At 52.1% G+C, this 15,599-nt stretch overlaps 1 protein-coding gene across 1 annotated transcript in view; it reads right to left on the bottom strand.

Annotated features, from left to right (window-relative positions):
• SLCO2A1 (solute carrier organic anion transporter family member 2A1) overlaps nucleotides 1-9,547 on the bottom strand; it is a 29,797-nt gene extending 20,250 nt beyond the window's left edge. Inside the window, exon 1 of the mRNA XM_074878019.1 lies at nucleotides 9,350-9,547. Coding sequence (XP_074734120.1) covers nucleotides 9,350-9,439 — 90 coding nt within the window. The 5' untranslated portion in view covers nucleotides 9,440-9,547. The remainder of the gene's footprint in view (nucleotides 1-9,349) is intronic.
• Between the last annotated feature and the right edge of the window lie 6,052 nt (nucleotides 9,548-15,599).

Genomic DNA, 15,599 nt, shown 5'->3' with positions numbered 1-15,599 from the left:
TTTGAATAAGGAAGCTCTGGCTAAACAGAGGAGGGCTGGGACTGCCTCAGATGCAGAGCAGCTGGAGGGAGAGCTCTCCCGGCGCGAGGGAGAAGCTGGAGAAGCAAAGCTGTTTACCAATGGGGAGGGAAGAGGGTGGATCACCGAGGCTGATTTTAGCGCAGCAAATGTCAGCCTAATCCCAGGGCAGATGGGGAGATGAGAAGTGTTGGGGGAGAGAGGATGCAGGTGGGGAGGGAAGATGAGGAGGAGACTCCCCACAGTGCTGAGGTTGGCAGGGGATGGGGAGAAGGTAGAGGCATGGAAGGACTGTGGGGAACAAGCACTGGCTGTGCTTCGTGAGAGGATGGAGGGCAGGAGATGAGAGGGTCAAGCTGTGGTCAGAGAGGGCAGGCAGGGAAAGGCAGAGCTGGCAGGAGGTGGCCTGAGATAGGTTTATGCATTGGTGATAACCTGGGGACAGACAAAACGGGGCCGTGGGTCCCAAGATGCCTGGGAGCAAGCTGGGGCTGCCTGCTGTGAGAGGAGGCAACGTGGGAGAAATGCAGCTGGAGAGTACGGACACGGGGAGAGACTTTGGGGTGTGACTGCTCCCCTCATGCCCTCAAGTCCTTCTAATCCGGCTCCTGTGAGCAGGGTTAGCAGGAACGGCAGAAGAGCAGGAGGGATGCTCGGGGGACCCAATCCTGCCCTGTGCTGCTGCTGGCACCAAGACCGCACATCAGCCGCAGCCCTTGGATGCAGAGAGCCCAGAGGATGGGAGGGGAAGGGCAGAGGAGACTTTTATTTGCTTGGGAAAAAGCTGCCACCCAAAACAGTTTGAGCAAAGCAAAACAGCCTTTGCTCTAGGACTTGTGCAGCTGGAGCTCAGCTTTTCCAGACACACTTCAGAGGTGAGAGTTGTACCCGATTTAAGACCTCCCCTGCATTCAGCAGACTCAGTTCTAATTAAAATAACAACAGCCCAAACCTTGAAGGCTCTCTGAGTGCAAATAGCTGGGAGAAGGGCTTACTTGTAGGGCTCCCCAAAAGGAGCCCATGCACTACCTGACCTCCTTGGCACTGGCCAAGACGCTCTGGCCGGGAAGAGCAGACCACTGAGGATGGTGGAGATGAAGGACACCATTCTCCCATGTATCCACACAGGTCTCTCCCATCACCATTTCCATCCCCACATTTTCATGCTGACCACCCACAACCTGCTGGTCCATGGAAACCAGCACCGACCTGGTCCCTTCCAGCTGCAGAGAGCACCAGATGTGCTGCGCTGGCCCCATGCACCGGCCGAGCAACCCCAGGAGGGGACAGAGCCGCTATCATCCATCTTCCATAACACTTAAGGAAGAAGGGGTTTTTAAAGAAGAGCCAAGCTCATCTAGAGGGAGGTTTTGCTGACGCAAAACCAACACAACAGCAGCAAAGGCATGGTGGGAGGTTAAGGAGTCGGGGACACTCCCACAAATATGAAGTGCTGACCCTCCAGAGCAGGCAAGCAGCAATTGCAGGCAGCCAGGGAGCAGTGCAGAGAGGCCAAAGGCGTGCACCCACATGCCCCCGCACACACACATACAAAATCCCCTCTTAATCATCCCCACATTTCTTTCAGAGTGCTTGAGCGATCCTGACTCCAGGCTGTTTATACAAGACACTTGACTCCTTTCCAAGATGCACTTTATTTAAAAGGGAAGCAAGTGCCTGGGGGAAGGTCCCTCACTGACATACTGCTCCCCCCCACCCAGTCCGTGGGGACTAGCACCTCCCAGAGCAATGCCTTTTTGTAAGGAAGAGAAACCCACCCTGTTGCAGGGAAGAGAGGGGCCTGGTTCCTCCGTGGTCTGGACAACACGTCTCAGGCTCAAAGCAGAGACCTGGCAGTTCGGTCAATCCCAACCCAAACCTTCAGAGGAGACGTGTTCAACAAATATGTGACCCAGAGGGCTGGTGAGCCTGAGGGTGTGGGCAGGCAGCGCCCAGCCATGAGGATGTGACACCAAGATGTCCCCATGGGTGCCAGGTATGGCCCCGGTGGCTGGTGCACTCCTGGGAGATGTCCGAGATGGCCGATCAGTCCTTGCAGCCACCTCAGAAGGGCCACTTGCGTCCTTTCCGCTTCCCTGATGCTCACCGGGAATAAAATAAGGCTCTGGGAGGAGAAAGGGGGTCTCCCAGCCTTGTGCTGAACCCATAAAGCAGACAAGGATGAGGAAGCCAGAGCCAGAGGGTAAACAATCCTTGAGGTGGGTGTTCTTGGGGTCAGCAGCTTTTGGGCTCAGGGGGAGATTGCTGCTCCCGGGGCTGGCTGCGTGCACTGGGAGCAGGCACTGCAGGCAGGCAGCAGGAGCTTGCACTACCCCCTGTCACATACTGGGTCTGCTAAGCTGCATTCCCTTACCTCGTGTCTCTCTTTCCATATTGCTAGTCTAAGATAATGCACTGTCACTGCCCTTAACAGGCACACCGAGACTGGACCTTGGGAAAGCCTATTACGAAAGGTGGGCTGTTTCATAAGAGGTTTGGGGGTCAGGCTGGGGGAGGTCACCAAGGAAGCCAATAAAATGCCTGGCAAGTTAGGTTAAACAAGAAAATATCCCCAAAGTAATAAGAACATTCCCAAAATTATAGTAGTCAGGGCAAAGACAGGCTGTTTATGTGATCAACGCTCACTACGCTCAGAGATTCTCCTGCAGTAGGATGGGTGAGATCACTCAGTCCAAAGAAATGCATCAGCTGAAAATGGAAAGTATACAGACACGCATGGGGAAATATGTCCCTCCTTGGCATTTCTTTCTTTTTTCTACATGCAGCTGTCTAGATTTATAGAATGAAAAGCACCATGAAAGATTTAAAAAAAAAAAAAAAAAAAAAAAGCAACAACATTTCCATAGAAGGAACTAAATACCTTGCCAGAACATGTCCCTTAGCACAAAACCACTGAGCTTGGAGCATGGTCCAATGGCAGAAGTTGGCTCCTAAGTTTTATTTCTACTGTAAAAAATAAACTACTAAAAAAATTAAAATGGTTAGAGATTGTCAGAAGCACACGACTGCCCAGGTTATTGGTTGCAATGATGACTGTCTACTGCCAAGTAATCTATGCTTTACAAGCCCCAGTTGTCAAGTGCAGAGACAATGTTTGCTCTTTTTGCAGCGAATGTACACACGGGATTTCCCTGCCCCATATCCCAGCGCCCTTGCAAGGTCTGCGCAAGCCCTGCCGTGCTCAGTTGCTGCAGAGGGAGCATTCCAGGGGACATAAAACCAGCCTTAACCTGAAGGTGCACGTTGCGAATGTCCGAAGGAGGATTTTGGCTGCGGAGGATCGCTGAGACCAGACCCCCAGCGCCTGAGGCGTGAGGGTTTGTTACTTCCCAAGCTGCCGCTGAGAAAATACTTCTGCCTGCAAAATATGATGCACGTCACTAAGCAGCCTTCATTCTTCCTGCAACCAGACCAAGCGCACAGGTAGGTTGTGTGGTTGGGTCTTTGCTCTTTCATTTTTTTTTCTGAACATCTCTTTTCTTTATGGTGCCTCAGGACCCGACCATGATTTCCTTGAAGGTAGCTTCAGCTTGGCCTCATTTTCCCTGACCCACAAGCGTATGTAAACACTCCTCTCGCTCGCACGCCCGCAGCCCTGGCCATGCTTCGTGCTCCCTATCAGCGACACTCCTCTCTCATTTTGCTCATGATAATCTTATCTACGCTGACCACTCCTTGGTTGTGTTTGGGCGCTGAACTACCTCGCCCCTCATAAAATTATCTTGCTTCACGTCTCCTAGACCTTGATCCCACTAAACTTTCCAACCCGTTTTGCTGTCTGGCTCTTCCCCATCTTTTTCCTTATCCTGCTGCTGGTGTTGCTGGTGAAGGCCAGGCGGTTCTTCCCTTTTGAAACCTGATCCCACCAAAACCAGACATAAACACAGCGTTGGATCTATCTAAACCAAGCCTTTGTTTTCTGATGCCAGCACCATCACCATGAACGCTGGAAGACTCCAGCTGGAAGTCACAGCGGGTCCTTCTCCCCATGCCACCCAGCTTGTCCTAAGGACTCTGCTTGCTGCTTTGCTACAAACACTCATCCAACTTGCTATCTCTCCTTGCAGTGTCCAGTATTGGAATATAATTTGATTTTCTTGTTTAAACCGATGGCCCTAATAAACAATGACTTTCCCCTCTTGGTGCTTCCTTCTCCAAACCCACAGCCATGTATACAGACCAATGACTTCAGACCAATGACTTCATGAATCTCCTATTCTTGCTAACAGCTAAATAAAACAATTCATGACCTTTTCCCATGGGATATGAGAGTACAACTGTTACATCTCCAGGCTTCTGAAATACACTCCTCTCAGTAAATTTCTTTAGTCCCTTTAAAGGAAGGGACAAAGAACTTGCCCTGCTGCTGTTGGGACCTCAGATCCGAAGGCAAGGCTCCTGTTTCTTCTACAGAAGGCACCCTGCCTCCCCAGGGAGGGGAGAGCTCCCTGCTCATGGCCATTGCACCCTTATCACACTCTGAGAGCCCACAGTCGCCTCCTGACCTTGCTGTCCCCTCTCCTACACTCTTCCATACCATCCTTCTCCCCACCCCAATAGAGTACCCAATTTAAATCTGTCCCTAAGGCTTTTAAATCTTGCCCTGAGCTCCCTCCAGCTGACGTAAGTGACAAATAACTCTCTGCTATCCTGCTTCCTTCTCCATGCCAGGCAGTCCACAGAGTAAAAGCCTCCCCCTGCCTGCACTCCCAGCCATTTCACACTGCTCCCCTGTGCTCTCCAGCTAACAAGCTTCCAGCTGAAACCAGTCCAACTCAGCTAAGTAACAAGAGATTTATAAAGCTCTCCTCCTTGTCATCTTTCCGGGGATCCTGAATAAGCAATTAGCTATCAATTAAAATAGCACAAAGCCACGAAAGAGGCAATAAAGGTGAAGAAGCCAAAACATCTGAGGCACTGCCTTTGAAATAATCCTTTTTCAGTGGGTGTCTGGAAGGCCAAGACAGGCATAGACACGATGACTGAAGCCAACGGTTAGGACTGTGGACCAGGGGACGTCAACAGGGTCCATGGCCATGCATGGGTATCAAAAAGACTAACCAGCCACTTCTCCTCCACCTTTCAAACCTGTTTTGTTCCTTTAGGCTGGGAGGTCCTCAGTGTCCCCAGTGCCACCGGGTGCTGGCATCCGCCTGCGGGTTGGCTTCATCCCACATTTGCCAAGCAGCACAGCTGCAACCCCCCAAAATCCCAGTGCCAGTCTGTGCAACCCTGGAAGCTCTGGTGAACTTCAAAGTAAGGGGCTGTCCTTGCTTATCATCACCCATCTCCACCACCACTGTGGAATTACCAAGGTGCTTCAGGCTTCTCGTAGGGGATGGTGCTCAGCAGCAACCTCCCAGCCCCAAAATCTGAAGGCCTTTTGCGTTCTGCTTTCTCTCCTCAAGGTGATTCAAGACAAACAGCCACCTTCTAGAAGGCTTCAAGCAACCCTGCCACTTCTGAGAGGGACTCAGAAACACAAGCACAACGACCAGGTTTATTCCAGCTACGAGATATGGTGCAGACTGCAAACACACTGTCGGCTGAGCCAGGCGGTGCCCTTAAATATCAGCATAGACAGAGCGTTGGTGCTGTTTGGTGTAATTGCAATATTAGCTACAGTCATTAATACCCACGTATTGCAGGGAGTAACTTCCACAGCAGCAACAAGGAACTGTCACCAACCACGTTCCCGTAGGGTACAGAGATCAGCTGTAAACGCCTGCTGTGTCAGAGCATGGATATGAGCCAGCGGCCACATCCACAGGGCATCACCTCCCCGAGCACCTGCTTCTGCACCGCTCCTCCCACACCCCCAGCAGCGCCTCCATACCACCCATCCCTGGGGCTGCTGGCCCCATCCTGCTCCTCAAATACCTGCAGAACCATTAAAACTGCTGCTTTCCACCAGGACCTTCCCCTCTCTGACGCCCATAGCGTGAGACATCACGATGCCCATCCCTGGCACCATCATGCTCTCCACTTTGAACATCAGCAGTAACAGGGCCAGTGCCACCCCCCCCTCACCCAAAGAGCAATGGGAACTGGTGCAGGGAAGCAGTGGTCCCCATCGCAGGGAACACGGAGGAGCGAGATGGTTGGCACAGAAAAATAATTTGTTATTTTTGGCCCCAGCCCTGCAAAAGGCGCTCTGAAAATGATCCTGGCATGTGAGCTTTGTGGATTAAATATAAGCTTCATGATTAAGACTTGGAGCCTGCTACAACTAGGGGATTTTGTTGTGTTGGAAATACTGTCCCTGTCAGAAACTGCCATCATTTATACGAGGACGCTGTGTCTAATTAATTTAAACCCCTTTATAGTACCTGTCTCTGTGTGGGACGATGCCAGCAGCTTCCCACACAATTAGGTGCTGGATGAAGACTTTATATAACATGTTATTTGCAGCACCAATGCCTTCTCATACAAACAAGAGCTATAAAGCTATATAAACAGATGTTTACTGTACACCTTGCCCTCTGACAACCCATTCACAACAAAACAACTTCCCAAACCTGGAAATTCAGTTGCGACACTCATTTTCTACTGATTTTGGGGGCTGGGAGGATTGACAACTGCGCACAGGCTAGTGCTTTCCAACTGGAAGCAGATATTTTAATGTACATGTATATTTAACACAAATCTCACAGCACAGGAAGAGTGAACAGGTCAGGAAAGGGTGGGGGAGGTCATTGCCTGTCAATTTATATATATTTGCTCTTAAATGCAAGAACTTTTCATCAAGGGATGGGCGTCCTACCTCCCCACCACCCCAGATGGTACCTATTATCCATCTGATGCCAACAAGCGTGTTTTGACAGAGCTCAAACTGTTCCTTAATGTGCTTGCAAAGTGCCAGTATTGGGCTGTGCTAAATTGAGGGATGGTTCCCCTTGATTTAGCAAAAACCTGTTGACTTTTTAAAAACTAAAGCGCTCCTTTTCACGAGCTGGTTTTCCCTTAGGGCAGCTGTATTTGCACCAGCCAGGGTGGGCGGGAGGGGGGGTCTCTGGTGGCATCTCCTGCTCCTGGGGTCACTCTGTGCGTGGTCCCACACATGGTTGCCACACTGGGTGCTGCAGCACCCCCTCTCCCTCCAAAATCACCTCCTAGGATCCTCCAGATGGGCTTAGGGGTGGGTGCCTGGCAGGTCTGGGGAGCTCCAGGCTCCTTGCTCATTTTGAAATTAAGACTTGAGCCCTCCAGCTGGCACCGGCCGCTGAGCGATTCGAGCTGGAGCTGATGGGGCAGGCAGGCAGCCAGGCACCTCCTGGCACAGCCAGAGCTCCTGCCGCCGGCAGACTGACACCCCCATGTCATCTGCCCTCAGCCACGTGCCCTGAGGAGGTCCCCCACACAGCCCCTGAGCGTGGGGGTGCTGAGGACCCAGCTGTGGCACGCACAGCCCGCATCCTGCTGCTCCCTATGGGATGCAGAAATCAATTAACATTTGTTGGAGCTTTTTTTTTTTTTTTAACCCTAAAGTTTTACATCCTGAAAAGGCATCGAGTTTGTCAATGTTTCTTCAGTTCCAGGACATTTTTGCAAGCGTGCAGCTAAAGACAACTGTATATATTTCCAGGAAAGAGCATGAACTGCAAGAAGTGTTCTGGTTTTGGGTGACGTTATCCTGAGCCACGGTCATTACTGAAGTAGCCCAGAGCGGGTTAGGGCCACATTTTGCACCTCCACCAGAGGAGAGGTCAGCTCACCAGTCCCCTCCAGAGGCATGTCAGAGTAGCCTAGTGGCAGCCCTAAATTACCCAGGGTAATTTCAAGCTTTTCCTTCTGGCGCTCACAGCCAAAAAGGGCCATCAAGTCACAGGCTGGAATAGCCCAGCCTAGGCAGTGGGGACCTTCAGGGATGTAGGACTGGAAGACATCATCTGGGATGATGCCTCCAGCCCTGGGAGCCCCCACCACGTCACCTGCTAGCCCCAGCAAGCCCAAAGCTTTGCTGCTCGCCCCATCACGCTGCTCAGGAGAGCAGCCTGTTTGGAACAGCCCCAGGGCATCCCACGGCAGCCCCACGGCACCCTGACAGAGATGCTGGGGCCAGCGCGGGGAGCGAGGTGCTCAGAAACCAACGTTTGCTCCCCCAAAACCAACAGCAAGCAAGCACAGCCCAGAGAGGAGCAGGCAGTACCAACTTTCATGCAAGGTGAGGAAAGACGGGTGGCAAAAAAAGCCCAAGCCCATACTGGACCACGACGCCCTACCCATGGCTGCACACTCCTGAAAACACGCTTCACTGGGAAGCACTGACAAATCCTTCCTTGCAAATACACATCCAGTAACTCCAGCGGGAAATCACACCCCAGCCCTGGGCATGGTCAGCAGCATCAGCACAACGGGGGTCCTGCCAGCTGGCAGCCCCTCTCCTGAACCCAAAGCTGCTCTGCCCATGGGCAGGTGCTGCTGGGAGCTACCGTTCCCCAAAACTGCACCCGCTGCTTCGGATGCCGATGTGCGGAGGCGCTGCCAAGTGAGGCATGAAAATCCCCCCCACCCAGGGAAATCCTGGCCAACACAGGCGGATGTCCTGGGGACAGGAACCAGCACATGCAGCAGCCTCAGTGCCCATTCAGAAATGGGCCAAAACGTGCCGCATGGGGAAAAAAAGAGGGTGAGGGGTGGTGTAAAACCATGATGGTCAACAAGGCTTAAAATGCAAGAGGTGGACAGAGTGGCTGGTGTTTTCTCACACAGGCAGCGAGCTCAAAGAGTCTGAAACTCAGGCAGGGACCAGCTTTAAGATGACAGCTCTCACCTTACTAATAGGGGCAGGTGAGTAACTGGGCAGCCACCACCAGAAAACCCACTTCAACCTGCTGTGATTTTGCTTCTGTCACTCAAAATGCCCTGCTCACCAAGGTTTTTTAAAGAAAGTCAGTGTTATTATAGGGCAGTGTTTTCTTTTCACACCAGGATGTGGTTAATCATTCCCTAAGCAGCAGCACACGGTGTACTGGACGCCGTGGGTAAGCCCTGCAGCCCACGGAGAGCTGCCCATGCTGCTTCCACGGGGCGTAACACCCATGTGCCACGCAGGGTACCACTCCAAAACCCATGGAGGCCCCTGGCCCTTCCCACACGCCGGGCAGGACGGACCTCAGCGACGTGATCCAGGACTGCCCGAGGAATTGACTTTCAAATTCTGCATCCTAGCAAACACCTTTCATGTTATCAGCGGTTTGTACTGGGGATGTGGGGATCTGTGGGATGGGTTGGGGTCCCTCTCCACGCAAGCATCCTCCTCCCTCCCCGCTGGGGAAGCGGCGCATCCCTGCCAGGCACTGCTCCTTACCTTAATGTTGCAGAAGATACTCGGGGAGCAGGTGCCGGATCTTTTGGGGACGTCAACTTGGGATTTGCCGGCTTCGGGGTGGACTCCCATCGTGGGGGCTTCCCGGGGAGCCCCAAATAGCTGGGCTGTGAGTGGGCTCCCGTCCCTCTCTGGCCTGTCCCACTGCCGGCAGCCCGCACAGTCTGTGCCGAAAACCCTCCAAGCCTGCGAGTGAGCCAGGCAGCGTGAGCGCAAAGTTTTTATAAGTCTGCTCTCGGTAGCGATGATGAAACCCTTTCTCCTCCCTCTTTTGCTTTGTCCGCCGAGGGAACTTTAAAGTCGCAGGAAGCTCACACCAGCGTGCAGGGAGCAGGTGGGAGCGAAGGCTCGCTGAGCCCCAGCCAGTTTGGGGACTGGGAATGCAGCGGGGCAGCGATGCATGCCCACCCGTGGGGGACACCCAGCACCCCAACCCACTGCTTGCCCCTGCAGCAGCTCTCCTCTGCTGTGCTCACGTCCAAGGCTGCAGGACAAGGCACCAGCAGCACAGCCTTCCTTCAGGGAAAGCAACGGGGGGTTTCATTCAAGTCCCCCTGAATGGATGAGAGGAAGGGGAGGCACCTTTCAGCAAACCAAGATTTGGCTCCCAGGTGGTGGGTGGGGGGAAATCGGGCAGCCAGATGGAGAAATCCCTCCCTGGGTTAAGGGGTTACGGAGAAAAAAAAAAAAACAAACTTCTCCTGCTTTTCTTTCGTGGAAAAAACTGCATTTGTGAAGCTCCTAAGCACTGGTTTTTCACTAACACCTCTCTGGGGCTTTGTTTATGCAAAGCGCTGATTTATTTTCCAGGCTCTTCACAGGGAGGAGGGAGAAGGGCAGCTCAATCCCAGCTGAGTGGAAGCCAGCTTCAAGTATTTTGTCAAAATGATTGCTTTTCCCTGCACAAAGCAGGGCAGGGAGAGAGATGGGGGGACCCCGTGGGAAGTGGTGGAACCTGTCTCAGGGTGCCCTGAGCCTGGAGAAACCAAATCCCAGCTCCCTGAATGGTTTACCCCATGGGAGGGCTGGTGGGTCCCCACATATGCATCCTGGTATGATGCCAAGGAGCTGAGCCCCAACTCCGTGGGCACCCACTGACACCCTCACCCTGCCCAGGCACCCGCCATGGCCGCTCGCCACGAGAGGGTGCATTGTACCCGTGGGAGAGGCTCCTTGGGCACTCCCTGCCTCTTACCTCACCCAAACTGACCTCCAAGAGGACCCCCAGGTCAGGGGGGTCCAGCACCAGTCTGACCAGGCATAGGGCTTGAAAGCGGTGTGAAAATTAGCATTGCTAAGATAAAAAGCTGATTTTGGCTGTCAGCTTCCCAACTTCTAACCCTGTCCCAGGAGCACTGCTTTCAGGGACAGGTAGGTATCACTAGCCTACGGGTGGCAAAAAAAGCATCCTGTTTTGCCATCTCTCTTTTTCCACTTCCATCCCCAAATTTGCTAGATCTGGGGTCAGGATGCAACGTGAAGAGACCCTTTTCCCCGGCCAGAGTTCAACAAGCCCTTTTATCCACCACTCAGTGGCAAGACACAGAGTTTCAAGCCTTACTGATAGAAAAACTCAAGCAAGCCAACAACTCCCCTGCTCATGTCCCATCCTCCCCATGAGCCTGACGTGCCGCTGAGCTCATTTTTCAGGCAATGCCTAACCCGCTCGTTAACGGCCCTGTCTTTACAGTTTATTCTGCAGAGACCCGTGACGCTCACTTTGTTATAACAACCACCTCTACGCAGCAGCTGTTTCGGCCCCTAACTTCAGCTTTTCCACACAGATTTGTCTTCATGCAGCAAAATGTACCGGGGAAGAGGCACAATGCCCAACAAGCCTGGGCCCTGCCTGGCAGTGGGCGGAAATGCCTGTGCCCTGATGCCACATCCCATGGATGGGGTTGGAAACCCCATGCTGGTGGGGTTAATAACCCCTACAAGGGGAAGAAAAAGGCTGTGGTGAGTCAAAAGGGAATGGGGGCTCTCTGTATGCAGAGTAAACACCTCCCTGGGCTGGAAGTCGCTGCCCCACAGGGATGCAGGTCCTTGGTGGGAACCGACCCCACGTCCTGGCTGGCCAAGGAAGGGACACAGGCTGGGGCAGCCTCTGATGTGCTCTGAACCAAAGGATCTGGGTCCCCAGGCAGCACAGTGCTCCCTAGGTCCAACCACCTCCCAGCAAGCCCCTGTTAGATTTTGGACATGGAGGGATGCCCCAGTGGGGCTGATTTTCTGGAAGGCAGGAAGAAATCATGCTGGCAACACGCGTTGCCTTTGTATTTCTCAATCTGCAGCTCTTGCAATAGGTAAGGCAAGAAAACACCTGCTTCACACCCAGCTGAGAGCCACTTAAAGAGCTGGGGAGTTCCCTGCAGGGCTGCACTATGCCATGTAATGCCTTGGTCTACTCTCCCATCAATAAGCTCCCAGTGAACTTTTTTCCCAAGCAAGGAACATTGTCCAAGCTTTGGCAGCGTATCTAGCTGTAGTAAATAATACAATAAAAGCTGACAAATGTAAATTTAAAAGTCCAGTCGTGGTGGTTCCAGTTATTAGAGACAGGCACAATTTAAGGATGCATCCAGTACCTGGTGTGCTGCAGCAGCTCCATGAGGTTCCCCACGGCCAGTGCAGGTGCTTTGTCTTGCAGCAGAAGCAAAGGGCTATCCTGAGCAGGCTCTGTCCGCCCAGACGGGACCATCAGAGAGCGCTACTGACATCTCCCAAGCTTTTATTCTGCTGGAAGAGAAATTGTCAGCCCTGAGACACAAATTCAGCTCTAGCTTCCTTACACTGACATCGCTTTTGAATTACAGACCTCAGACAACAGATTGTGCAACAAAAATAACAAAATTAGATGCACACGAGAAAATAGGACTCTTGCCTCTTTTTGAGGATTCTCTGCTGCATTTTCATTCCCACAGGGTTACAGCCTTGGCAAGGAATGGTTCGGCCTGCAGACGAGCGCACAGGAGGAAAGTGATTTACAGCGGCGCTGACAAGGGGAGGAGAGTTTACTTTCAAATTCTTCTCATCGTGCTTTGTTAGGGCGATATGGTTGATGTTAAGTGCCTGCTAGGAAAGATCACACATTGACAGGGTTTGGTTCGTTTTACATGGCTCCTGGGGCTGTATTTCTTTCTCAGCCTTTGAAATGAGTACCTCCTACAGCAGTCACGCTCCCCTGGCCAAGACGTCGGTTGGAAGGAGAAGACCTCGCTGCTGCTAACCGAGCAGGAACCAGCTACTTCAAGCAGCAAAGCTGAATCAGGCCTGCAGCTCTCCATGTACACCACCAGTTCATTCTCCATCCCACCACCTCCCCTCATCCAAAACAAGCTATCAATCGCCACCTGCCCACCAGGCATGTTTCCCATGGGCAGACCAAACCTGCACTGCTGCAGCTATGCAGGAACTGAGCAGGTCCCTCTTCACGACCAGGGGATGCTCACCGTGTTTGCAGAACATCAGAACCCTCAAAAGCCACTTTTCTTCTGCTGGGGAGGAGATTGGGTCAAACGCTTTCAACATGACCACAGCTCTTCTCTTTCCCCACATCATCCTCCTCACTTCTTTCTACCAAGCAGTGGGTTGATGGGTGAGGACACGACCAGCCCTGCTTTACCACCTGGTTTCAATCTGGCAGGGACTGAAGCATCCGTTTTCCTCCACAGTATCCCCAACCTGTTCTTCTCAATGATTATTTGCCTGTCGGGTTTTAAAAGGCAATGCATACCCACCAACAATGAATCAGAATATCTCAAGCTGGAAGGGACCCGTAAGACCCACTGGGACCTAAGTGGGAAGATCTTCCTGGACCCTGGGAAGACTTGTTGCTAGATGAAGAGACACTGCATCCCAACATGGAAGATGATTTCCTGCTGTGCTACACGTGCATAGTAGGACAGTCCCTGCTATGTTTGAAGCTGGACCAGCAGATCCTTCTTAAAGGAAGGTGTTTCTTTCTCAGCAGCCTCCTTATCAGTGACTTAGGGCTGAGACTCGGACTTTTGCAGTCAGTATTTCATTTCATACAGACTTGCTTGAAGCATCACCCATGATCTGGAGCCAGAAAGCCCCAGCCCCAAGGGAACGATGGGCCAAGGAACTCATTCTCCTATCTTGGAGCTGGCAAAATGTGAACTGTGTGGTCAGACATTCCGAGGAACCTGGTTCCTGCTAGGTCAGAAGTTATTTCCCCATATCCAAAGGTGTGGATCCAGATGACTCAGCTGACTTCCAAACTCTTTGGTGGTTGCCCATAGCAAGCCTGCATGTATCCTGGGAAATCCTCTGTCATTGGATAAAACTAGAAGCTGGAGAAGGGACTGGACCTCAGAACCCCCTGGCTCAGCAGAAGAAGGGAGTGAGAAGTGAGCCAAGTGAATTTTTGGTCTTTTCAGACATAGCAACAATGAAGATCCCACCACAGACGTCAGCCGTGGGAGAAGATGTGAGGATGGACAGATACTTTGAGAGACACATTAAGTTGGGAAGATAGTGGAAGGTTCTGCAAGAGGGAAAGGAAGGAACAAAACCAGGATCAGAGCCCTACATACAGCTCATAAAATGAGCATGACCTGGAGGTTATTGCCAGAGATGTGCTGGTTCTCCTGTTTTGTGGGTGGTGTTGTTGCAAGCAGAATTAGGAAGGGAGCAAAAGGTGACCCCTGTATTTACTCGGAAACCTCACACAGCTTAGAACAAACTTTCTGGAGCCACGTGACCCCTAATTTACTTGCTGTACACCAGTACCAGGATAGCACAAGCCTCTGTGGAAGCAAACACAAAGCCCGCAGGGCTCCTGGAGGGTTTCAGACTTGCAAGTACAAACGTTGCTCTGGGAATGCGGATTAAAAAACAACTCCCCCTGCATTACCAGAGCCAGTCCCTGGGACTGCAGACCAGCACACCAAACCCACCCTCTGGAAACTCCATTTGTTCTCCAGGGCCAGTGGTGTGGCACAGCGTGGGACGAGGACCAAAGGGGATGGGGCAGGCAGCATGCACCAGTGGCTCCTGCCAATGCCTGTGGTTGCAATGGAAATTACAGACCGTGACAGGCTGGGTTTAATTTAACAGCAACATATATTTGATCTGGAGCAGAAATACTGGTCAGAGGGAGGTACACTGCCATACCTGAAGAACAGGCTTGGCTGGCTCACAGCCCCACCGGCTCCTGGGGATGGAGAATGAGGGGAAGGTGGTTTACTGGCACCCACGGAGCTGGTCCAGCCCTCGGGGAGGGTGGTCCCCACAGTGGAGAGGCACGTACAGAGGAACTTTTGGGACAAGTAACAGCCGAGCCCCAGAGCGGTGACGTGACACTGCTTTTACTCTCCAGCCGAGGCCACCATCAGCCCTGCAGCCACGCCCAGAGATTAGGAGTGAGGTCAAGTGGGATGGGAGAGGAGGTAATTTATACTGAAGATGATGGCAGAGGTGCGTGTCGGCATTAAACCATCCCTCCCATGGTTGGCTGCCCACAACCAGCTAACCTGAAGCAGAGGACGTTTGTCTGCACTGGTGACTAATAAATACGTTAAGCAACTCTCATGCACTCCATCCCATATGCAAACCCAGTCAATGAGACCTCCTGCAGGACAGTGGCAGGAGAAAGGTGCATTCTAGAGGAATAAATGGGAAGGCAAGCTTTGCAGGGCTGCAGTTGCACCGTGAGGGTGATTGCAGAGCCTGGCAACTAAGAGTCTACGATTGTGGCAGGCTGAGTCTTTAAGAAGAGCAGAGAGGAAAGCAGAAAGCTCCTCCACTTTTAAATAGTTCTGTAAGTGAACAGGGGAGTGGAGGAAGCACTTTTAAATGAGCTCTGGTGTGCTTTATGTCACATCTCTTAAAACAGAAAAGGCAGAGGAAAAGAAAGTGGCTGTTTAAGTAAGCCTTGTTTATAATTAGTACACTTGAGTCCACCAGTTGAACACCTGCCATAATATACCAAAGGCTCTTCAGTTAAACTGGAGATGACCTGATGTGTGGATTATTTTGGTGGGTCCCCCTGGACCAGCCCACTCTCCTTTCTCTGTAACCCCTTCTTCATCTCTCCTTTCTCTGAAACAGCTTTTGGAGATGCCATACCCCCAGGTATCACGTCTGGGGCCTTTTGCTCAGCACATTCCAGAGAAGAAACTGATGGTTGGTAAAAGGAGGAGGTGGGAGATTGGAATTAAGATTATTTATTCCACACCCTCCCCAGATAATCATTTGCATGACATTT

Source organism: Strix uralensis, chromosome 9 (assembly GCF_047716275.1).
Source record: "Strix uralensis isolate ZFMK-TIS-50842 chromosome 9, bStrUra1, whole genome shotgun sequence".
Classification (NCBI taxonomy): Eukaryota; Metazoa; Chordata; class Aves; order Strigiformes; family Strigidae; genus Strix; species Strix uralensis.
Note: the sequence above shows the minus strand (reverse complement) of the source record. Positions and strands in the feature narration are given on the sequence as shown.